This window comes from Somniosus microcephalus, chromosome 24 (assembly GCF_052327205.1).
Source record: "Somniosus microcephalus isolate GS21.2 chromosome 24, FLI_Smic_1.0, whole genome shotgun sequence".
Classification (NCBI taxonomy): Eukaryota; Metazoa; Chordata; class Chondrichthyes; order Squaliformes; family Somniosidae; genus Somniosus; species Somniosus microcephalus.
This window is the reverse complement of record NC_141010.1, coordinates 46,797,116-46,822,616: the sequence shown is the minus strand read 5'-3', so window position 1 is coordinate 46,822,616 and position 25,501 is coordinate 46,797,116. Positions and strand designations below refer to the sequence as shown.

General features: G+C 45.6%; 1 protein-coding gene across 1 annotated transcript in view; it reads right to left on the bottom strand.

Moving 5' to 3' along the window:
- The window catches only part of gosr2 (golgi SNAP receptor complex member 2), a 74,642-nt gene extending 55,520 nt beyond the window's left edge, over positions 1-19,122 (bottom strand). Inside the window, exon 1 of the mRNA XM_085966609.1 lies at positions 18,584-19,122. Within this exon, the coding sequence (XP_085822735.1) occupies positions 18,584-18,612 (29 nt within the window). The 5' untranslated portion in view covers positions 18,613-19,122. The remainder of the gene's footprint in view (positions 1-18,583) is intronic.
- Between the last annotated feature and the right edge of the window lie 6,379 nt (positions 19,123-25,501).

Below are 25,501 nucleotides of genomic sequence, written 5' to 3'. Positions count from 1 at the left end.
TCACGGCCTCTAGATAGGTTTGGATGAAGAAAGCCGTTCAGCCCAACTGATTTAATCATTCCATAATACCAACCCTACAATCTTCCCATTATAACATCTAGCTGTTCCTTGAATGAACCCAATGACTCGGCTCAGGAGGTTATGAGAATTTAAACAGCAGTCAGCAGTTTAATAAACATACAGACCACCACAGATTGCAACACACGGAGGGTGCATTTACACTACAACTTTGCTGTCGGTGATTTGCAAAGTGTAAATCCGGATGTGATTGCAAAGTGGTGCGAGATTCCCTGGAGCAGGTAATCTCATTGCTTCAGGTTGACACCAAATGACGTGTAAATCCAGTGCAGTGTCAACACAGATATAAAAGGTGCCGGGGTAGGGGGGGGTCCCTTGGATCTATCACACGCATGTTAAACCTATCGGCAATTAACTTAAATGTTCGGACACTGCCACCTGCACTGTCTAAGCATGTCTGGGCAACGGAATTGAGATGCAAGCCAGGCAATGCTAGCAGAATGCAGTTTGCTTGCAACCTGAACTGTAGCTCCCGGCATCAGACCAGTGGCTGCAGTCGAAATGCACCCAAAGAATCACACAATTATAGTAGGTGTGGTCAGTTGCATACGTCCTGGTGTCCAAGAGCGCTGTGGGTTTGAGATACAGAACCTTTCCTTAACTTTACAGAATCAGCCCAAATTTGGTATTTGGCTCACTTCATCATTGTCTCAGTTTCTTAGCTTCATGCAATTCTGGGGACTCTTTTGAGGCTTTGAATTCCTTACATCAGAAAGCCAACAGTACAATGATGCTGCCCATTGGGGCTCAAACCCAGACAGTTATTGTCCTGGCTCAAGGAGTTTGAAGGAAGGAGCTAGCAATAAGGAACCCATAATAAGCAAAGAAATTAGCAGAAACTATATAAATGTTGAGCTCCCAATTTTAACCGCCCCATCATTGGCAGCATGCCTTCAGCTGCCCAGGCCCCAAGTGCTGGAATTCCCTCCGTAAACCTCTCCGCCTCTCTCTCCTCCTTTAAGACACTCCTCAAGACCTACCTCTTTAACCAAGCTTTTGGTCACCTGTCCTATCTCGATGTGGCTGTGTCAAATGTTGTCTGATAACACTCCTGTGAAGCACCTTGGGACGATTTTACGACGTCATAGGCGTTATAGAAATGCAAGTTGTTGCTACGGAGGTGCTGTGGAATTTTCCTTACAGTATAAATAGTACCGGTTCCACAATGCCACTCACCTACAATATTACAGAACCATCTCTTATTGAAGTACGTCTGTAATTTAAAGAAGGTATAAATTCCCACTCCACTGGACCAAGTAAGGCAGGAGCATAAACTTAATAGCAGATTTGGACATTTAAAAAAAAAATTAACAGCTGTAATTTCAGTGCGTAAACCTACCTGAAAACTCCCCAATATAGTGACAGTGCTCCTTAAACCACCAGAGGGTGAGACATCAGGTTAACATCTCTCACAAAAGAAAAGATTTATATTATCTCCAGCATGCGAGTGAGTTTTAGGGCAGATCACTTGGGGTCATCTTCCCTCCCCCCACCTCACCTGTACCAAATTTGCATTGCAGTAATTGCATTCAGAGTAGGTGGTCTCAGCATCCCGGTGACAGAGGTCAGCTCCTCAGTTGCTGCACCTCTCCTGTACACATCTCCCCAGTTGTATCTGCGGTAAGTTTCTAGCACCTGTTGTATGGGCAGATGTGCTTTCTATCCTCAACAGTCAATGCAATAGATGGTTTCATTTGCTGGCTCAATTTACAAGTTGGAAGGAATGAAAGCAATTAAAAAGCTAAATTAAATCGCTAAACAGAGATGCTGCAGCCTCAGGCTGGCAATAAAAATGCCTACTTTGAATAACCAAGCTGCATGGGGACATGCAGCCTCAGGGACAAGCTAGGAATTAGATCGGATCTACATCAGCACAGAGGACTACATATAGGGCAACAGATAGCTGACAATGAGTTACAACTTAATGCAATTCAATCAAATAGTTCTGCTGACAAACGGAGAGAGCAAAACTTGTGGGTTTTTGAATGGCAAAACAACAAGACTGAATTTCTTATTTCGCTGCCAAGTTTTGTTTTCTGTAGGTTTTTTAAAAATAATATTTGTTACCGTTATGCAGCTGAAAATGGTAGAGGCAGAGTGGCAGCATTGGGAAAGTAAGAGATCTTTGTGATTTATGTGCTGCAGACACTATAGGTAACACACTTGTGTTTACCATAGAATATGGGGAAAATAGGGAACGATACGACAGCAGTAATGTTTCACATGACAAACAGCTTTTGTAACTTTCCAGCAATGAATGAGCAGCGTCACCTATTCATCTCGATTATTCCATTTGTACAATTTCTAAAAGCCAGTTTCTAAAAAAAAAAGCATGTGTAATTTTGTTGAGATAAGTTTATGCAAAGTGACGTACAGTAGTTTGTCTCAGACTTCCAGTCAGGTCTGTGAGAACAAGGGGCTTTACTGTCCGGCTTTATACATCGAACATTGATTTCAAATGCACTTTTGCTCCCTCTGTCCCTGAAAGCACTGATGTGTGCTGGCGTTCACTTCCACAAGCACCTAGTGGACATTCTTCTTGTAAGCCTAGGTAGCGAGTGCTGGGAAGTTTATCCAACTGCAAGGTGCATCACAGCCGGCAGGTAAATCAAAACTTTCTGCTGAACTTTAAAACGGGCGTGTTCTTTCCCTCGCCTTCCTTGGTTTTGCCTATACCACGCAGGCAATCCCTCTGCTCTGCCCTTGCCCAGTGCTGCCACTGGAAAGCCAGATCAAATAGAAATCCAGGTCCAGCTACCCGGTGATGCAGCTGCTGCAAATCAGCTTTCTGATTTTTCTTGACTTTTTTTTTGGAGAATATCATGCAGGTGGGAAGAGTTAACAAATCTTGCGTTAAGTCAGATGGTACACTGTTTTATAAGAACAAGAAGCGTTATACCACGCACTGCCCAATCTATTATTCACTGCTGGAGTGAAGCGTAATCCCTCTCAGGCCGCAGTGTCAAATTGTTGTTAAGTAAACACAGAGTGAGGTCAATTAGAGTCTAATTGACATTTGGTAAGGAATTTTGTAGGTTGCAATGCTCTTGTAAATTTCAGACTTTATGCCATTTTATTTTGAATTAATTTTAGTTGATTTCCTAAGTAATTTTTGATTACCTGCTGATGATATCAAGGATCCGGAGTAGAACCATTTAAGTGCAATGAAGGTAAATTAACAGTGAGAGAATGACCAAGTCACAGTTTAGTAATCAGATCCTCAGAGAAATTCAGCTTCCACACAGTCAGACTTAGTATTTTCTCATCCCAGGCAGTTCTCTCAATGAGATCATCACCACGCAATTTAAAAACAAAAAAAAGTTATAGACCAAAAACACAAATGGGGTTAAAAAAGATATTAAATGTAACCATAGTTGTGTGCAACTATTTGATTACAGATGGTGGGGCTCCCCTTTAATGTTAGGTATACTATATTTGACTCGAAGCTAAATATAGGTTTGCGCCAATGAACAAGTTAAAGGAATGACAGAGGGTGTCATTTTTTAAAAATATATTAAGATGGGGCTTCCTGAATAGCTCAGCTGGTTAACCTAATGAGTAGCTGAGCCAAACCGACCTAGGTGGTCCCATGTTCGATCCCTGGTCTGTAACGCTACCTGATCTCACCTGTGACAGCAGTAAGGGTGCTGCAACTGGCCTGGGCTAGGGAGGAGAAGGACCGAAAAAAGATCAGACACAGAGCCTGCTCCTGATCTCTATCCAGTGATCCCTGCTGGGAGTGCATGTGCATGAAGACAGGGTCACGCTCGATTGTGACGCTACCCATTGTCAAAAAACTGTACATCTGTCACTATCTATCACGTAAAAAGGAGTTACCCGAGAGCACCCATGGAACCATGTCCCACCAAGGAGTCAAGGCCTTCAGGAAAGGGGGAAAAATGGTAAGAGGAGGAAAAAAAATCTTGGTCTGGGATTGACAGGTTAGTGAACCTTCCAACAGTTCTTCACCCAACCATGCTTTTTCCCCTAAATGTTGACACTCATCCTTCCTGTTAACGGACGTTAGGGTTTGGAATTTCTAGGTTTTCCTACATGGAAACAGCTGGTGGAGTTGAACACAAGCGATAGTGGAGGAAACGCAAGGCTGCCAAATGTATTAACTGCGTCAAAGCCAACAGATCGTTTTAAAGGTGGGACGTTCGGAGGAAAGATTTTCTATGATTAGTTTGAATTTTAAAACTGACTCAAACACTCAGTGCGAGGCTTAAAATCGTTTTTGCATTTATCATCAGCATTTTGGCATGCAAGGCAATTCTTACTTTGCAAGCCTAAAATTTCTCATGCCTTAATAAGAGCAGCATGCCGCAACTTAAATGACTAAAACAGGTCCAGGTCTGCAGTAGCTTGCTTAATCATAGAATCATACTGCACGGGGAGGCCCTTCAGCCCATCGTGCCTGTGCCAGCTCTTTGAAAGACTGGTCCAATTAGTCCCACTCCCTTTCTCAGTCCCCATAGCTTTGTCATTTTTTCCCCTTTCAGTAATTATTTAATTCCCTTTTGAAAGTTACTATTAAATCTGCTTCTACCGCCCTTTCAGACAGTGCATTCCAGACCATAACTCGCTGTGTAAATTTTTTTCCTCATCTCCCCGCTAGTTCTTTTGCCAATTACCTTAAATCTGTGTCCTCTGGTTACCGACCCTCTGGCCAGTGGAAACAGTTTCTCCTTGTTTACTCTTCTCAAAACCCCTCAGAATTTTGAACACAATTCGTTTTTATTACTATTCAGCACTGCCACAGCCATCATCTTAAGAGTCATCTCTTTATTAACTAGGCATCATCCTAGAGATTCCATATCAGCTGGATAGCCCAAATCTGAGCCAATCCACCTCAGAAACAGCGATTCCTCGATTTCCACCAGAAGCACATGTTCCAACAATATGGTGTCTGACTTCTACCCAGAGAAGCATAATCTTCAATGGCAGTTGGGGGGGGGGGGGGTGGGGGGTGAAATGAGACAGTACAGAATTAGATAGCGAGAGAGAGAGGATCAGAAAGTGACATTCCATGTTTCTTTTCTAAATACCATAAATGTACCAACTTACAAAATCGGGAGGTGGCTCACAACTCAGCACAAAGATCAAGTAAAAGTGGAAATAAGAAACCAACCTGATAAATCCTCACCAAAAAACAGAAAGATACAGATTGAGCACGAGTCATGGGAACAGCTAGCAGAGTTGAATACAAGAGATAGTGAAGAAAATGTATGACAGGCATGTGCGGAAGTACAGAAAAAGTCGAAACATAGAAGGTAGGAGCAGGAGTAGGCCATTCGGCCCCTCGAGCCCACTCCACCATTTAATGAGATCATGGCTGATCATCCAAATTCAGTACCCTGTCCCTGCCTTCTCCCCATATCCCTTGAGCCTCAAGAAATATATCCAACTCCTTCTCGAATATATTTAATAAATTGGCCTCAACTGCCCTGTGCGGCAGAGAATTCCACAGGTTCACCACTCTCTGGGTGAAGAAATTCCTCCTCATCTCAGTCCTAAATGGCTTACCCCTTATCTTTAGACTGTGACCCCTGGTTCTGGACTCCCCCGCCATCAGGAACATCCTTCCTGCATCTAGTCTGTCCAGTCCTGTTAGAATTTTATAATTTTCCATGATATCCCCTCTCAGTCTTCTAAACTCCAGCGAATATAAGCCTAATCGACCCAATCTCTCCTCATACGTCATTCCTGCCATCCCAGATATCAGTCTGGTGAATCTTTGCTGCACTCCCTCCATGGCAAGAACATCCTTCCTCAGATAAGGCGACCAAAACTGCACACAATACTCAAGGTGTGGTCTCACCAAGGCCCTAAACAAATGAACAGCTTATTCAAACCCATCCCATGTAAGATTCCCCTTCATCCCCGCCGCAGAAAGAAGGAGCACCTGACTGTTATTTCTATTCTGTATCCAAAGACACTACTATTATGGCAGCTGTTTTGTCTGAACAGCATTAGGCAAGTGGGGAACACTCATTCGAAAACTTCCTATAAACTTTACAGGAATTCTGCTCGATCCAGAATTAAAGCCTAAACTACTACCTTAAACCTTTGATTAAATAGAGAAATTGCTTTGCAGGAGACATAATGGAACATAGCTGTATCTTTAAGTAGACCCGTGCGATACAGAGCCCTACAGACCAGAGGACCCGACCCCTGGTCTCTGTCGAGTCAGTAATGTGGCCGCCAGAAATAGTTGCAGTCCCACTGGGGAAGGGAAGAGAAAACTCTAAATCAGACAGGGCCTCCCGATTGTGATCACTATCCAGGGACCGCTGCTGCAGAGTGCAAGTGTGCACAGAATGATGGGTGAAGACAGGCTTGGCCTCAGCTGTGACCTCGCCCAGGGTCAAATAGCCTGTCGACACTCATTGCCTCGGCTCGCATAGGAAAACTGCCTTTGGAGGAACGACAGCGCTGGTGGAACCAACCCAGCAAGCGTCCCTGCCTTTAGGAGATTTTTCTTTTTTTTTTTTAAAATATAGCAATATGCCAGCTTCACAGCAGATGTACTGGCTGAGTTTAGTTTTGGGGGCAGGGGGAGGGGAGAGACTAATTTTGGTGATAATTTACAGTAAAAAAGAATTAAGAAAGTCAGCCAGGCCAGTGGCTTTGACAAACCTGCACTGGCCGCCTCACCTTCACAAAAGAAATGGCAGAAATCGACCTTGATAGGGTTATCAACATCATCCACTTTCAAGGGGAGGGAGGGGGCAAAACTTTTTACAGCCCTGTTAAATATGCTTGGATTGTTTCCAAGATCGTGGGAGGCTCGCAACTATAAGCTGCACATGGAACTCCCTAAACCTTCAACTACTTCTCACCAAGTCAGGTGAGATGAGGCTGCCCAGAGGGGCACCACAAGAACAATCCTGCTCATCTCTTCAGCTGCAATACATTGGCCGCAGGGCTCCTGGTTTATCACCATGCTCACGATCTCTGATGCTGGGCAAATCTAATTGTACGTTTCCCCATGTGTTGAGTAAGAAGACAGCCCAGCTCCCTTTTAGTCCCAAGTCTGGGAATTTTTACATTTGGGTGAAGTTTGTGTTCCAATTCAAGGACTTCAATCCATTCCTCATGGGAATTTTGGGAGGCCACCACTTCCTTTTTCCTCCTGAAGAAGAGGAAATGTTACCAAGGAGGACACCTTGGCTCTGGAAAAATAGAGACTTGACAAAAAACAAAATGTACATTTTAAAAGTGCCATTCTGGCTGAATTCACAAGCAAAAGGTCAGAAGGCTATACCAGTCCACATGGAAGTGTGTGTAACTCCAATCACCTAATCATAGGTAAGATATTATTGCCCTTGAGGGGTACAGAGGTAAGCAACAAATATGGTTCTGGGTAACAGAAATTTTATTTCTGAAAGGTTTACAACTTGCATTTATATAGCACCTTCTCCATGGAAAATGTTCCAAAGCACTCTATAGAGCGAACAAAATAGGAATAGATAAGGATATGGACTCTGAGTCATGAAGGGAGAGATTAAGAGCGGTAGCCAAAAGCTTGATCAAGACGGCAGGTTTTGACAAGGTTCTTAATGTTGGAGGAGAGATGGAGTGGTTATGGGACAGAGTTCGAAATAGTAGGGCCAATGGTGGAGCAAAGGAAATGAACGTTACACAAACGGTCAGAGCCAGAGGACCAACAGGTGTGGGAGAAGATACAAGGCTGGAGATGTCGTAGAGATAGGGTGAGGTGAGGCCGTGGAGGGATTTGAGGACAAAGATTTTAAGTGTAATGCATTCAGGGACTTGGAACCAATGTAGGTCAACGAGGGCGAGGGGGCTTAGCACAGGACCAGATATGGTGGCTGAGCTTGAACTCTTTAAAAAATGATGTTTTGAAGACTATAAAGGGTATTTTTACAGCTGATTCAGGCAATTTGTTCACTTGTGGTGTAAAATTCAAATGCCAGGCAGTACAAGGTAAAAATTAACTGGAGATGAGTAATGAGCAAAGTCGGTCAAAAAGTTTTCTCCAAAGGACAATAGACCTCTCTAATAAGTTACCAAGCAAGGTCTCTGAAGCAGATGTTATAAATGCTCTCGAGGCAATTAGGTGAATTGTTGGAGCGAGGGATTGAGGGGTAATGCAAGAAGGCACAAGAGTGGGGTTGATCTGCTCCTGAAAGTTCTTATGAAAGGCCATTTGGCCGTATCAGCTCATCCTTCCACAGATCATATACAATCTGACTTATGAAACAAAAACAAAAGGTGCTGAAATACACAGCAATTGGTAGCTGCAAAGTATTGCTGTGTGTTTCCAGAATTTGCTGTACTGGTTTCCAATTTCCAGCTTTGTTTGTTTGTACAAATTGACTCATCATGGATTCGACACAACCGAATATCCTGAAGGAGATGGTCAGTCATGGGCAGAAACCGCAAGATAATGAAGCAGTCCCTGCCCATATGCAGCAATACCTGGACATCATCCAGGCCTGGGCTGATCAATAGCAAGTAAAATTCGCACCATACAAGTACAGGAAACTTTTTTTTTAAATCCGGCACGGACGGGACCGACGTGGTGCCGGTTCATCAAAAATTCCAGATAACCGAACGCTATAGTAAAAGATAGGGAGAGCCAACAGCTCCGTATAAAGCAACAAACCCTGTTGCTTAGCAACAAGTGTAGAACAATGGCCACAAGTTCCAAGCGTCTCTGTAGCTTAGCAACAGCTGCAGCCACACCCTTGCACAGCAACAGACGGAGGAAGGCAAATACAATATGAAGTAAAACCTACTCCTGAATTTTGCCGGTTAACCGAGATTTCCGGTTATTTAGATGCCGGTAAATCGAAAGTTTCCTGTACCAAGCAATGACTTTCTCCAAGGAGAGAGCCGAACCACCTCCCCTTGATATTCAATGGAATTACCATCATTAAGTCCCATACCATCAACATCCTGGGGGGTCACCATTGTCCTGAAACTCAACTGGACCTGAAACATAAATGCTGCAGCTACTAGGGCAAGTCAGAGGCGAGGGGCTCACCTCCTGCCTCCTCAGAGCCTCTCCACCATCTACAAGGCAAGTCAGGAGTGGGATGGAATACGCTCCACTCGCCTGGACACTCAAGGAGCTCAACACCATCCAGGACAAAGCAGTCCTCTTGATCAGCAGCCCATCCACTCGTCTAAGCATGCATCCCCTCCACCACTGGTGTGCCTTAGCTGCAGTGGGTACTATCTGTACTGCAGCAACTCATCAAGGCTTATATTAGAACATAACATAAGAAATAGGAGCAGTAGGCCATTCGGCCCCTCGAGCCTGCTCTACCATTCAATAAGATCATGGCTGATCTAATCTTAGCCTCAACTCCATTTTCCTGCCCGCTCCCCATAACACTGGACTCCCCCGTTTTTCAAAAATCCGTATCGTCGTATTGAATATATTCAATGATTCCACCTCCACAGCTCTCTGGGGTAGAGAATTCCAAAGATTCACGACCCTCAGAGAAGAAATTCCTCCTCATCTCCGTTTTAAATGGGCGACCCCTTATTCTGAAATTATGCCCCCCTCGTTCTAGATTCCTCCACGAGGGGAAACATCCTCTCAGCATCTACCCTGTCGAGCGCCCTCAGAATCTTGTATGTTTCAATAAGATCACCTCTTATTCTTCTAAACTCCAGTGAGTATAGGCCCAACCTGCTCAGCCTTTCCTCATAAGGTTTCTTCAGCATCACCTCCCAAACCCGTGACCACTAACACCTAGGACAAGGGCAGCAGGTGCATGGGACCACCATCATCTCCAAGTCACACACCATCCCGACTTGAACAAGTATCACCGTTCCTTCATCGTCACTGGGTCAAAATCCTGGAACTCCCAACCCAATAGCACTGTGGGAGCACCTTCACCACAGGAATGCAGTGATTCAAGAAGGCAGCCCACCATCCCCCTCTCAAGGGCAACTAGGGATTAACAATAAACGCCAGCCTTGCCAGCAAATCAAACAAGTGCCACTGACTTGTTGAGATGATACAAGGGAAAGAGATTCCCTTGGAATGTGCCCTTGCAATCAGACTGTTGAGACCAAAGAATATTTCTCTAGTCTCCCAAATACTGGCTTTGCATTAGCTTTCGGCATTGCTGCCAAGGTGATTTTTAAAATAGCAGCATAAAGTCAAAATGGAAGGGATGGAATATCGTGCAGGCCATTTTAAGCAGACTGGCACCAGTGGTGCAACACTGGAGACAGAAAGTGAGCGGGTGAGAGGGATGGGGAATTGTGAAATATCAACGGGCATGAAATGCATAAGTTCTGGGGCACAAGGGAATTATACCGTTATATAACAAGACTGTCATTTTTAGAATTCTCAGGTGTTCTACCCCCACACAGTGGATTTCGTGTTGAGTCAAATTAGAAAATAAAGCCGGAGCATTGCCAAAGTTTGCCTCATTCCTTCATAGATCTATCAATATTGCAATTCCCACTTTACAGTAAAAGCACTTTTCAAAGGGAAAACAATGGGCAGACTGATTGGAATCCCACTTGCCTGTAGCTAGGCCCAGTTCTGGGCACACAATACAAAACTGACCCGTAAAATCATCGAAATTAACGGCACAGATACCCACTATCTCCAGCGGAAGGGAGGCAACATCAGATGGATGATCTGGGATTTTTTTTTATAAAAGTAAAACAAGCTGCTCTTTTAAATAGTTTTGGCTCGTTTCAAGCAGATTAACAGGTGCAGAAATGTTGCCATGATCTCACGTCATGATGCAATGATTGCACCGGTGGTCCATTATAGAAAGAACTTAGTGTAGCCCACTGCTATTGACACAATACATGGCACACACCTTCAGAACAGCTGGTGACTGATGAATTACAGGTGTGCAACGTCCCAAATTGATTAAGGATCAGTAGGCTGTCTTATGGCTGATCCAAAACCAACAATGGATCCCATACAGCTGCAGCTCATTCATCAGCTACTTTCAGAGTTTCGGGGCAAGTACATGCACGATGCAAACGCAGTATACAAGACCGAAACCCAGGAGATATTGGTGCAGCAAAGTACAACAGAACGCTACAGAGAATCTCGGGGATAAAAGGGCCATCCTTTATAGCTCCACAAACGAATAAAACCTATACATAACTGGAACAACAGAAAGTGCTGGAAACACACAGCAGGTCGGGCAGCATCGAGGAGAGAGAAACAGAGTCAGCGGCCCAGAAATTCGGGTCTCCACGGGTGAGTACGCACTGGGTACTCACGCGTAGGCCCAACGAAAGTGCCGGTTTCGTGCATGCACTGCGCATGCGCGGGAAACCGGAACTTCCGTTCCCTTGAAAGAAGGGGTTCAGAGGTCGAACGCATGCGCCGGAGAGGCAGCGCGTGCGCATTGAACTTACGTTTTTTTTTGCAGGTTTCTCCGGGAGGGTAAGTCTCCAGCAGTTACACTTTTAAAAAGCAGGCGCAAGGCCTGCTTTTAACAAGGTAAGTGGTGAATTAATTAAAATTAAAACATTTTTTCCACAAGTTTATTATTTTTAAATACTTTAAAGGGTAAGTTTATTTTTAGCCCCGTTAGAAAATATAATTAATTTTTTCAAAATTTTAAATTGTTTAAAATAGTTATTTCATGTAATTTATAGTTATTTTAAAAATGTGATGTTTTTTAAAAAATGTATTTGAAGTTTTAGTGATGTTTTGGGGCTTATAGTATTTATAGGTTTGACAGCTCTTCCTGTCAAATTTATGAATGAAGCATTCCCTGCTACCATTGGCTCTCCATGGCCCACGTGATCCCAGGGGATGCATTGAACTAACTGCGCCCCTGGGATACGCAAGCACTGTGCGCCGGCAGTTGGAGCAGGCCCAGGATCGGAATATCATGTAAATATCAGTGTAGCCTGGGTGATGTAGTGCATTAACAACTTGCATTTATATAACTTTAACATAAAAAACATCTCAAGACTGGATGTCATTGACAGGCGATCGGACACTGAGCCAGAGAGAAATTAGAAAGGGTGGCCCAAAACTTGGTCACCCCGCTGGGTTTTGAGTATGCCTTTAAAGATGGAGAGAGAAGGCAAGAGGCAGTGGGGTTTATGGTTGAAGCAGCTGATGGCTCCACCACAAGTGGTGGGGCGAAGGGCAGGGGGGGAGGCACTGTAAGACCAGAGTCAGAGGACCAAAGGGAGAAGTGATACAGGGCTAGAGGAAGTTGCAGAGACAGGACAGAGTGAAGCTGTGGAGGAATTTGAAAAACGAGGATTTTAAACTTCATGCATTGGGTTAAAGAGAGCCAGTATAGGTTAGTGAGGATGGGGAGGTAATTGGCAAGTGGGATGTAGTGTAGGACAGGATAGAGGCTGCTGCAATTTGGGGTTTACGGAGGGTGGAAATCTGGCAAGGGGTGCTTTGGGATAATCGGGTCTACGGGTGACAAAAGCGTGAAGAAGAGTTTCAGTGACCGAGGGAATGAGGCATGAAATGTTGTGGAAGTGGATGCAAGCAGTCTTGGTGATGGAGAGGATCTGGGGTTTGAAGCTCAGGTCTGGGTCAAACAGGACACCAAGGTTCAGCACGGTCATTGATTTTGGGTTCACGCAGCAGAACGATGAGTTGAAATTCTCCACTGTCTGCTGGCTACAAGATATGAAACGAGTTTGGGCAGTTTCAATCACAGTTCCTTTTAGAAAATGAGCCAAACGCACAAAACTGCACCTAGCTGATGCCAAGTTAGCAAGCCGGCTCCAAGAGGCCACAGGATACCTGGTATAGAAAATTAGAAAATGCTGTTAAAATGAGGGATGCTGTCTCAGGCTTGGCCAGACTAGGAGGACCTTTACTTCTAACTACTAATTCAGATACCAGACAGCCAAAATGGAAAATGTTCCATTCTGTGGCACTACCATCCTTCACTCAAAAGAGGAGAAATTTTGCAACCAACTCCATCAGGAATAAAACAATTCTCGCTATGATTGTAAACTGCTGTTTCAATCTGGAGACATTTGCATTATTGCAGAGTTTATAAACCAGAGAGCTAGTTTTATAGTTTAAACAAACATCTGTAGATGCTGAGAGGCTGGTTCCCCTGGCTGGAGAGTCTAGAACCAGGGGTCATAGTCTCAGGATAAGGGGTCGACCATTTAGGACTGAGATGAGGAGAAATTTCTTCACTCAGAGGGTTGTGAATCTTGGAATTCTCTACCCAGAGGGCTGTGAATGCTCAGTCGTTGAGTATACTCAAGACCGCGATTGATAGATTTTGAGATATTAAGGGAATCAAGGGATATGGAGATAGGGTGGGAAGGTGGAGCTGAGGTAGAAGATCAGCTTATTGAATGGCGGAGCAGGCTCAAAGGGCCAAACGGCCTCCTCCTGCTTCTTATGTTCTTATCACCAATCAAGGCGTCCCTTTTATTCATTGCTGAAAGTGCAGATTTCCAGAGATTACACATTAAGTTACAAAGTCTGCTTTTCAAAATACTAACAGATTTAAATGGGTGTGTAATATTTTTGGAACTTCATTTTTCAGTTACAATTCACTTAACATACAATTCACTTAACATAGTATCAAACATAGTATCAAACTAATCAAAAGTTATTCCCTGTAACATGCAATACGAGTCACATGGTTACGTCCTGTAACACAGTGGCATTCATCTCTCTGCAGGGAACTTGTGAATAACCCCCAACTACTGGTTTCCAAGGAACTGGTATTTCAATCACATTGCGGAACCACTGTGGAAGTCGTTCAGCAACATGAAGCAATTGCCTATTTTCCAAATTTACCTGGTTTACAGTACAGGCAGATTTAAAGACTTGTGACAACAGAAAACACGTGTAGTTCATTAGCATCTGTAACAAGAACAGCAACAACTTGCATTTATAATAGCACCTTTAATTTGGGGAAATATCCCAAGGCACTTCACAGCAGGGTAGTCATTTTAAAAAAGCCAAAAACATATTGGCCCGTATTTTCCGACCCCCACGGGTGTGTCCGCACCCGTAGGGGCCTCGCAGGTGCCAGTTTCAGACATGCAAAATGCATGTGCTAAAACCCGGCACATCTGATCTGTCAAGAATTCTCTTCATAGATCATCCGCCTGCCCTGGAGAAGGGCCTCCGCGGGCAGAGAGTTCCACTTTCTGCACAATCTCCACCCGCTGAAAACCTTTAAAAATCTTACGCCTGGTAAAAGCATACGGAAGGCCTGCTTTTACCAGCATAAGAGTTTAAAAAATTTAAAAAGTAATTTTTTCCCCCCACTCATTTATAATTTAAAAATACTTTTCAAAAGGTAAGTTTATTTTTAGCCCCATAAAAAACTTTAATTTTTAATTTGTTTAAAATATTTAATTTAATGTAATTTTAACCAATTTTAAATATGGGATTTTAAAAAAATGTATTTAATGTTTAACTGTGTTTAAATGTGATCCCCATACTTTTGACAGATCTATGCAGAGAGACCCATCAAAAGGGTGAAGGGGGATTCCCTTCTTTGATTGGTTCCCCATGGCCCACGTGATCCCAGGGGTGCTTGCAAATCGCATGCGCCCCTGGGATACCTGGGCCTCTGCGCACGCAGACCAGGAGGGGCCCAGGATCGGAAGTCTCGGGACCTACGGAGCCAGCAGGTAAGCCTCCGATCGAAAGATTATGCCCATTAGGACAGGTGACCAAAGCTTGGTCAAAGAGATAAGTTACAATGGGGGTCTTAAAGGAGAAGAGGGAGGTGCAGAGGTTTAGAGAAGGAATTCCAGAGCTTAGGGCCTAGATGGCCGAAGGCACGGCCGCCAATAATTAAGAACATAAGAAATAAGAGTAGGCCATGCGGCCCCTCGAGCCTGCTCCGCCATTCAATAAGATCATGGCTGATCATCGACCGCAATTCCACTTTCCCACCCGATCCCCATATCCCTGGATTCCAAAAATCTATCGATCTCAGCTTTGAATATATTCAAAGACTCAGCATTCACAGCCCTCTGGGGCAGAGAATTCAAAAGATTCACAACCCTCTGAGTGAAGAAATTCCTCCTCATCTCAGTCTTAAATGGCCGACCCCTTATCCTGAGACTATGCCCCCTAGTTCTAGACACTCCAGCCAGGGGAAACAACCTCTCAGCATCTACCTTCTCAATCCCCCTCAGAATCTTGTATGTTTCAATGAGATCACCTCTCATTCTTCTAAACTCCAGAGAGTATCGGCCCATTCTACACAATCTCTCCTCATAGGACAGCCCTCTCATCCCAGGAATCAATCCAGTGAACCTTCGTTGCACCGCCTCCAAGGCAAGTATATGCTTCCTTAGATAAGGAGACCAAAACGGTGCACAGTACTCCAGGTGTGGTCTCACCAAGGCCCTGTACAATTGTAGTAAGACTTCCTTACTCTTATACTCCAACCCTCTTGCAATAAAGGCCAACATGCCATTTGCCTTCCTTATTGTTTGCTGTACCTGCATGCTAGCTCTGTTTCTTGCACGAGGACACCCAAATCTCTCTGAACACCAACATTTGAAAGTTTCTCACCATTTAAAAAATATTCTGTTTTTCTATTCTTCCTACCAGAGTGAATAACCTCACATTTCCCTACATTATACTCCATCTGCCACCTTACTGCCCACTCACTCAGTCTATCTATATCCCTTTGCAGACTCTGTGTTCTCCTCACAGCTTACTGTCCCACCTAGTTTTGTATCATCAGCAAACTTGGATACATTACACTCGGTCCCTTCATCTAGCTCATTAATATAGATTGTAAATAACTGAGACCCCAACACTGATCCTTGCGGCATCCCACTAGTTACAGCCTGCCAACCTGAAAAAGATCTGTTTATCCCTACTCTCTGTTTTCTGTCCGTTAACCAATCCTCTATCCATGCTACTATATTACCCCCAACCCCATGAGCCCTAACCTTGTGTAATAACCTTTTATATGGCACCTTATCGAATGCCTTTTGGAAATTCAAATATGCTACATCCACTAGTTCCCCTTTATCTACCCTGCTAGTTACATCCTTAAAAAACTCTTAATAAATTTGTCAGACATGATTTCCCTTTCATAAAACCATGCTGACTCTGTCTAATTATGTTATAATTTAAGTGCCCTGATACCACTTCCTTAACAATGGATTCCAGCATTTTCCCGACGACTGATGTCAGGCTAACTGGCCTGTAGTTCCCTGTTTTTTCTCTCCCTCCTTTCTTGAATAGCGGTGTTACATTTGCGACCTTCCAATCCGCTGGGACCATTCTAGAATCTAGGGAATTTTGGAAGATCAAAACCAATGCATCCACTATCGCTGCAGCCACCTCTTTTAGAACCCGAGGATGTAGGCCGTCAGGTCCAGAGGATTTGTCAGCTTTTAGTTTCTCTAGTACTTTTTCTCTACTTATATTAATTACGTTAAGTTCCTTAAATTGGGCAAAGGAAGTGGGGTGATGTACAATAGGCCAGAGTTGGAGGAGCGCAATAGGCCAGAGTTGGAGGAGCGCAGAGTTCTTGAAGGGCTGGATGAGGGTAAGGAGATACGGAGGCGCCACGCCATAGAGGCATTTGATCATTTTTAAACTCAAGGCTTTGGTGGGCCAGGAGCCAATGTAGCTCAGTGAGCACAGGGGTGATGGGTGAACGAGACCTGGTGCAGGTGAGGACTTGGGGAGCAGAGTTTTGGAGGAGCTCAAGTTTATGAAGGTTGGAAAAAAGGAAGCCAGCCAGGTTAGCACTGGAATAGTCAAGTCTTCAGGTCAAGCCTGGATGAGGAGTTCATCAGCAGATGCTTTTGGTGGTTGGGGGGGGGGGGGGGGGGGAGGGAATAAAAGACATGCGATATTACAGAAGTGGAATTAGGCAGTTTTGGTAATGGAGAAGATAAGGTGTCAGAAATTCAGATCAGGGCCAAGTTTGCGAAAAGTTGTGCTTCAGCCAGATAGTGTCCAGGGAATGGGGAGGGATGGAATTGGTGGCTAGGGAACAGAAATTGTGGTGGGAGCCCAAGGCAATAGCTTTGATCGTTCCAATGTTTAACTGAAGTATATTTCAGTTTATCCAGGACTGGATGACTGACAGCACAGACCCAGTGGAGGGATCGAGGGTGGTGATGGTGATGGTAGTGGTGAGGTAGAGCCGAGTGTCATCAGCGTACAAGTGAAACCTAGCGTTGTGTCTTCGGATGATGCAGCCAAGAGGTAATATGTAGATGAGAAGTAGGAGGGGGCCAAGGATAGATCCTTGGGGGACAGACAGCAAACAGACATTCGTACCTAAGAATTCCTGTCAGCCATGGCTCAATCGGTAGCATTCTCGCCAGAGTCAGAAGGTTGTGGATTCAAGTCCCACTCAAGACTTGAGCACAAAAACTCTAAGCTGACACTCGCTGTCTTTCAGATGAGACGTTAAACCGAGGCTCTGTCTGCTCTCTAAGGTGGATGTAAAAGATCCCATGGCACTAATTCGAAGAAGAGCAGGGGAGTTATCCCCGGTGTCCTGGCCAATATTTATCCCTCAATCAACATCACTAAAACAGATTATCTGGTCATTATCACATTGCTGTTTGTGGGAGCTTGCTGTGTGCAAATTGGCTGCCGCGTTTCCTACATTACAACAGTACTTCATTGGCTGTAAAGCACTTTGGGCCATCCTGAGGTCACGAGGGCGCTATATAAATGCAAGTCTGTCTTTCTTTTATTCTTAAGCAGTTCTTGCTTTGAGGGGGTGAGGTGAAGGAAGAGAAAATTGCATAGCTAGACTATATGGGTGGCCAAAAACAAAATGACAGTCCCACATTTTGGTGGTCACCTGTCATCACCTACCTGCCAAGCAAAAGGAGGCATCGACAGTATCCCAGGGAAAAGCAGTAGCTGTGCTCCCACTCTCTCAAAAAAGGAGGAATAAATGCATTAATAGGCAAAAATACCCTCTAAAAATAAAATCACAATTGTAGCAGAGCCCAGAAACCATAGAATCATACAGCACAGGAGGAGGCCATTCGGCCCACCATGCCTGTGCTGGCTCTGTGAAGGAACTCGCCAATCAGTCCCACTAACCCGCTCTTTCCCCACAGCCCTGCAATTTTATCCTCAAGTTTTTATCCAAAAGTTTTTATCCAATTGCTTTGAGGGGGTGAGGTGAAGGAAGAGAAAATTGCATAGCTAGTCTATATGGGTGGCCAAAAACAAAATGACAGTTCCACATTTTGGTGGTCTCCTGGCATCACCTACCTGCCAAGCAAAAAGATGCATCGACAGTAGCCCAGGGAAAAGCTTTTGAAAGTCACTATTGAATCTGCTTCCGCAGAGAGGGTGCAGGCCTTTTATATTTAAATATATACTGGATATATTTAAGTAGATAGATTTCTAGACACAAAAGGCATCAAGGGGTGTGGGGACAGAGCGGGAATATGGTATTGAGATAGAGGATCAGCCATGATCATATTGAATGGTGGAGCAGGCTCGAAGGGCCGAATGGCCCACTCCTGCTCCTATGTTTCTAGGCCCCGGACACCGGGTCCCCGCACCACCCCCTCCACTTACTTATTGGTCTGGTGGTAGAGCGACTCCATCCTGGGCTCGGGCAGTAATATCTCGGTAGCGGAGGCCTGGGCCTGTCCTGTGTCCGGGGCCTCGGGCTACAGCCGGGCCTGTCCTGTGTCCGGGGCCTCGGGCTACAGCCGGGCCTGTCTTGTCCTGTGGCTGGGGGCTCAGGCCTGTCCTATCCGGGGGCTCGGGCCTGTCCTGTGTCCGGGGCCGGGGGCTCGGGCTCGGGCTGTCGCCGCCTCTCTCTCTCTCTCTCTCTCTCTCTCTCAGTAACACGTCACCAGCCGCTCCCTCAGGCCCCGCCGCCACACGGTGAACAATCCCCAGCCGGCCGCTGCGCGCTCATTTTATCCGCTTTATTTTGCCGTGATTTTTATTTCTGGTGAATTTTCCACAACCTATTCCGCCGGTAGCGGCGGCGGTCAGAGCGGCTTCTCCCGGCGTGTGGGGCAGGCGGCGGCCGCTCTTTGCCTGGGCCTGGCCTCGCCAGCGCGGAACCTGATTGCGTCAGCGGACCGGCAGCGCCAACTCGCCCCACGCTGGTACTTCGCAATGTGCATCGATGTAATAATTAATACAAACAGACCTTTACCACTTTTAGCTATCACTCTACCAGCAAAAGCACCAAAGCAGAATACTGCCAGTGCTGGACATTTGAAATAGAAACAGCGAAAAAAGCTGCAAACACTCAGCGGGTCAGGCAGCATCTCTGGAGAGGGAGAGAAAGAGAGTTAAGGTTTCAACTCTTAATACAAAAGCAAACATTGGTTTTGTCTGGAAAAATTTATTATTGTATTTGTACTGTTAATCCTAAAGCTGTTTTTTCTAAGGCTTAGCCTTATTGTGGTTAATGAATAATGGATTTATCATGTAATTGATGAGTTGTAACAAGTACTACCAGATTTAAATAAAAGAGGAATACAAAAGCAAAATACTGCGGATGCTGGAAATTGGAAATAAAAACAGGAAATGCTAGAAGAATGAGAGGGGATTGTTATGTCCATGTATCTTAATGTTGTGTCCTTCAATAATCAGACAACACACTGCAGGGAACGATTCAACAGGTGTTTACTGAATGAGGGTTACACTAGAACTAAGTGTACAGACCACTACTTAGGGTTTATATACAGGTGTGGTCACTGCCGGTACTACAGTATACAGGAGCTGTAAAAAGTAGTTCTCTCCCTTAAGGTATATATACATTACATACATTACAATTCCTCCCCTTTTAGATTAACAGTACCATAATACTCATTTAACAATTAACATTTTTAATATACAATGTTATATGAAAATTCCATTAATATATTCAGTCTCTGGGGAGGCTTCCTGATTCTTTCTGGATAACGCCTTTCCCGAGTGTCTCCTGGTGCGGAGGCGATTCTAGCACCCTGTCGTCAGTTGATTCATCAGCTTCCAATGCTATTGTTTCTGAGGTAGATGTGACCTGTACGTCGGGTTCCTCACCAGGTATGTATGGCTGAGACATGGGGTTGACTCACTCCTGTGACTCTAGGATCTGGTCAGCATAGCGTCTCACAATGTTCTCCCCAACATCCACTCTGTACATTAGTGGCCCCTGCCATGTGCATATCGTTCCTGGTTGCCATTTCGCTGTTCGGTAGTCGCGGGCCAAGACTGGTTGCCCTACATTGAAGCTCCTTGTCGGCTTCTCATTGATGTGCTGGAATTGCTTACTCTCAACATCTCTTCGTACATTTGGTCTGAGCAAATCCAGACGAGATCTCAACCTTCGGTTAAAGAACATCATGGCCGGGGCCTGGTTGGTGACTGCATGTGTCGCATTTCTGTAGGCTAACAGGAAATTGTCCACCTTATGCTGCAGTGGAATGTCGTCATCGCACATGGCCTTTACTGCTTTTTTAAAGGTTTGTACGAACCTCTCAGCCAATCCATTTGTGGCTGGATGATACGGGGCGGATGTATAATGCCTTACCCCATTTCTTTTCATAAATCTTCGAAACTCTTCGGACACAAACTGTGGTCCGTTATCAGAGCAAATCTTCTCTGGCAAGCCGTTCCTGGCAAAAATCGTCCGTAGGACTGCAATAGTTTTCTCCGTGGTGGTGGAGGACATTTTGATCACCTCAGGCCATTTCGAGTGCGCATCCACGGCTATTAAAAACACTGAGTCCATGAATGGACCAGCAAAATCAATATGCACCCATTGTCATGGAGATGAGGGCCACTCCCATGGGTGTAGAGGGGCATGTGGTGGTGCATTTTGGACCTTCTGGCATCCTGAGCAGCTCTTGGTCAGGTCCTCGATTTGCTGATCAATCCCCGGCCACCACACATAAGCCCTAGCAAGGCTTTTCATTTTCACCCCTCCCAGATGACCTTCGTGGAGCTCATTGAGCACTCTCTCCCTTAACTTGGGTGGAATTACCACTCGGGATCCACACATCAAGGTCCCCTGGCATACTGACAGCTGTTCTCTTCTGGATGAGAATGCTGGCAACAGTGAGTCGCCATGTGCTGGCCATCCCTTCACCGTCAAATCATATACCCAAGACAGTGTCGGGTCATTTCGGGTCTCCTTCTCTATACCAGCGTTAGTTACTGGCAAGCATTCAATTATAGTCGAATGAAATATTTCGACAGGATCCACTGCTGGTGCTTCCTCCGCAGTAGGCAGTGGCAGGCGTGATAGCCCATCAGCGTTTCCATGCTGTTTTGTGCCCTTATACTCGATTTCATATTGGTGCGCCCCTAGGAAAAGGAACTATCTTTGTAGCCGTTGCGCAGTCATCACCGGAACGCCCTTCTTTGGATTAAAGATGGAGACAAGTGGTTGGTGGTCAGTCAGCAAGGTGAACTTCTGCCCGTGCAAATAGTGATTGAACTTTTTCACTCCCCACACTAGGCTGAGGGCCTCCCTGTCAATCTGGGCGTAGTTACACTCGGCTGAGGTTAGTGACCGAGACGCAAAGGCTACTGGCCTCTCCGAGCTGTCCGGGAATTTGTGCGACAGCACCGCTCCAATGCCATAGGGTGATGCATCACACGCCAACCGAATTGGTAGTGCTGGGTTGAAATGAGCCAACACCTCTTTTGATGTGATTAATGCTTTGCTCTTCTGGAAAGCTCGTTTACATTCGTCACTCCACTTCCATGGTACCCCCGTTTGCAGTAGGGTGTTCAGTGGGTGTAGTACGGTAGACAAATTTGGCAAGAACTTATGGTAGTAGTTCACCAGCCCGAGGAACGACCTCAGTTGTGACACATTTTCCGGTGCTGGAGCCTTGACTACTGCCTCAATCTTTTCAGGGGACTTATGTAACCCCTCTTTATCAATAACGTGGCCACAATACGAGATCTGCTTCTGGAAAAACTCGCATTTGTGGCAATTAGCTCGGAGCCCATATTCCTTCAATCTAGTGAGCACCTGCTCCAGGTTGGCGAGGTTATCACTGTCATTTTTGCCCGTGACCAAGATGTCGTCCAAATAACGCTGGGTCCCTGGAATCCCTTGCAGGACTTGTTCCATTGCCCTTTGCCAAATAGCCAGAGCTGATGCTACCCTGAACACCAGCCGGTTGTATTGGTAGAGACCTTTATGAGTGTTGATCGTGAGGTACTGTTTCGAGGCTTCTTCTACCTCCATTTGCAGGTACGCCTGGGCTAGATCAATCTTAGTGAAGAGTTTCCCTCCAGATAGCGAGGCGAAAATATCTTCAATCCGCGGAAGCGGATATTGTACAGTCTGAAGGACTGGGTTCACTGTCACCTTAAAGTCCCCACAGATGCGAACCTTCTTTGGTTCCCCAGGCGTATTACTCAACAACCTCTTCATTACAGGAACGATGGGTGTAGCCCACTCACTCCAGTCCACTTTGGACAGTGCTCCTGAATGTTCCAAACCTTCCAGCTCTGCTTCGACGGCTGGGCGGATCTCATAAAGTACCGGTCTGGCCTTAAAAAACTTTGGGCTTGCATTTTCCTCCATTTTGATCGTCGCTGTTATGCCTTTTAGTGTTCCGAGTCCCTGCTGGAACACTTCCTGTGCGTCAGTTAGCATTTTTGACAGTCGGCCAGGTGTGACGTCGTCATCCTTTTTGGCATCTACAGTCAGTGCTTGTATGGAATGCCAATCTAGCTGTATCTTCTGGATCCATTCACATCCTAGTAGTGGTGGTCCTCCATCTGGCAATACATATAGGTCCATTTTTGGTGTTTCCTTGCCGTTATATATAATGTTCACCCTTATTTTTCCTTTAGGGTAGACTTTTTGCCCCATGTACGTCTTCAAGACAATCTTTGTATCTCTCAAGGGTATATGTGAGAATAGCCGCTTGTAGTCCCTTCGGTTTATGACTGTTAAAGCTGATCCTGTGTCCAATTCCATTTTCACTTGGACTCCTGCTATCTTGAGCGTGACCCAGATAGTTTGGCGATCCTCCATTTTGATCACATTATGTAGTTTCAGACAACCCAGCTCCTTGCTTCCAGAGTCTGTATCACTCTCCTGTTCGTCTGAACTACTCTCCGTCACCTTATGTACCTTCTTGTACTTCTCCTGTGGAGATTTCTTGCTGCTGGTTTTCTTTCCCGACCTGCAGACTCTTGCTATGTGTCCTACTTTTCCACACTGTCTGCACACTTTGTCCTTGAACCAGCAATCATTATGGTCGTGTGTTGTTCTGCCGCAGCGATAGCACTTCACTGTTCCGTATGACATTTCATTTGTGCCATATTCTTGCGGTCTCCATTGTATCTCTGCAGCGCCCCGTGCTGCTGCTTCATGTGATACTACAATGCTGAAAGCCTTGTCCAGCATAAGATCCTTTTCTGATAGAAGCCGTTTCTGGGTTCCTTCACTTTGAAGCCCACACACAAACTTATCCCTTAAAGTATCTGCTAGTCCCGTTCCAAACTGGCAGTGTTTCGATAGCTTGCGCAGTTCCGTTAAATACTCAGCATTACTTTCATCTTTATGCTGGTTCCTTTTGTGAAACTTAAATCTTTCTGCTATCAGCAGCGGTGTGGAGTTTAAGTGGTCCTGTAGGATTGACACTATGTTTTCAAAATCCTTTTCTACTGGCTTCTCTGGGGTTACTAGGTTTCGTAGTAAGCCATATGTTTTTGCACCCATTGAATTCAACAATACCAGCGCTTTCTTGTCATCTGGCACTTCATTCACCTTGCAGTATACTTCTATGCGTTCAACATATGTCGTCCAACCTTCGACTTCATTGTCGAATGCTGTGATACTGCCACTCTGCCGCATTTTTGGGTGTGGTTAGACTGGCTTAAAATGGCATCTCCCGCGCTTTCCTTTCTTCCCCGCAGCGGCTTAAAATGGCGTCTCCCGCGCTGCTGCCAACGCCGCTCTCGGCGGTCCTCGTGGCAAATGGCGACGCCCTGTGGGTTTCGTGCACTGCTCCTGCACTGCTGCCAATGCCGCTCTCTGCGGTCCTCATGGCAATGGAAGCGCCTCGTGTTTTCCTGCACGCCTCTCTCCCCCGTTGATGCTGCTCGGCCCTTGAACACCAGCTGCGCTCTGCTCTCTCTCGCCTCTCTCCCCCGTTGACGCCGCTCGGTCCTGAACACCAGCTGCGCCCTGTGCGCTCTGCCCTCTCTCCCCCGTCGACGCTGCTCAGCCTTTTTCTGTGCCGCTCGGTCGGGCTCTAGCCCGTCGCTGTCCGGGAAGGGTCTGCGCAGTAACTGTTGCCAGCCTGTTTCGCTGGACCACCGTGATGGGAAAGCCAAGCCTGGCTCTCGACAGCCTCCCCTGTGATGCTCAAATCTCCGCTGGATGACTGGGCGGTTGCCCGTGGTCGACGCCCGTGCTTCTGGACTCGACCTTCTTCCACTGTTCTCCAGGAGCGAATCCCTGGGAGGTGATGCAGAGTTGCAGGTAGGTTCGAATCTGCCTCGTCGCCAATGTGATGTCCGTGTATCTTAATGTTGTGTCCTTCAATAATCAGACAACAGACTGCAGGGAACGATTCAACAGGTGTTTACTGAATGAGGGTTACTCTAGAACTAAGTGTACAGATCACTACTCAGGGTTTATATACAGGTGCGGTCACTGCCGGTACTACAGTATACAGGAGCTGTAAAAAGTAGTTCTCTCCCTTAAGGTAATATATACATTACATACATTACAGGGATCTCATTGAAACTTATAAAATTCTAACAGGACTAGACAGACTAGATGCAGGAAGGATGTTCCCAATGGCGGGGGAGTCCAGAACCAGGGGTCACAGTCTAAGGATAAGGGGTAAGCCATTTAGGACAGAGATGAGGAGGAATTTCTTCACCCAGAGAATGGTGAACCTGTGGAATTCTCTACCACAGAAGGCAGTGGAGGCCAATTCATTAAATATATTCAAGAAGGAGTTAGATATATTTCGTACGGCTAAAGGGATCAAGGGATATGGGGAGAAAGCAGGGACAGGGTACTGAATTTGGATGATCAGCCATGATCTCATTAAATGGCGGAGCAGGCTCGAGGGGCCGAATGGCCTACTCCTGCTCCTATCTTCTATGTTTCTATGAAATACTCAGCAGGTCAGGCAGCATCTGTGGAGAGAGAAACAGAGTTAACCTTTCTGACGAAGGGTCATCGACCTGGTACGTTAACACCGTTTTTCTCTCTCTCCATAAATAAAAACATCTTTGTTCAACCCGGTTTACCGCAGTTCTTCCAACACATCCACACATATACAGCAGCTTACATTTATATAGCACCTTTAACGTAGTAAAATCGTCCCAAGGTGCGTTATCCGACAAAATTTGACACCGTGCCTCGTTAAGGAGATAATGGCCAGAATCTTGCGGGCAGCGCCGAACAAACGCCGTCAGCTGTTCATTACACTTACACCTCCCCACAGACTTTCTGTGGGCTTTTGCACTGCAACTTGCGATGATTAGTGAGGCAAAACAGCG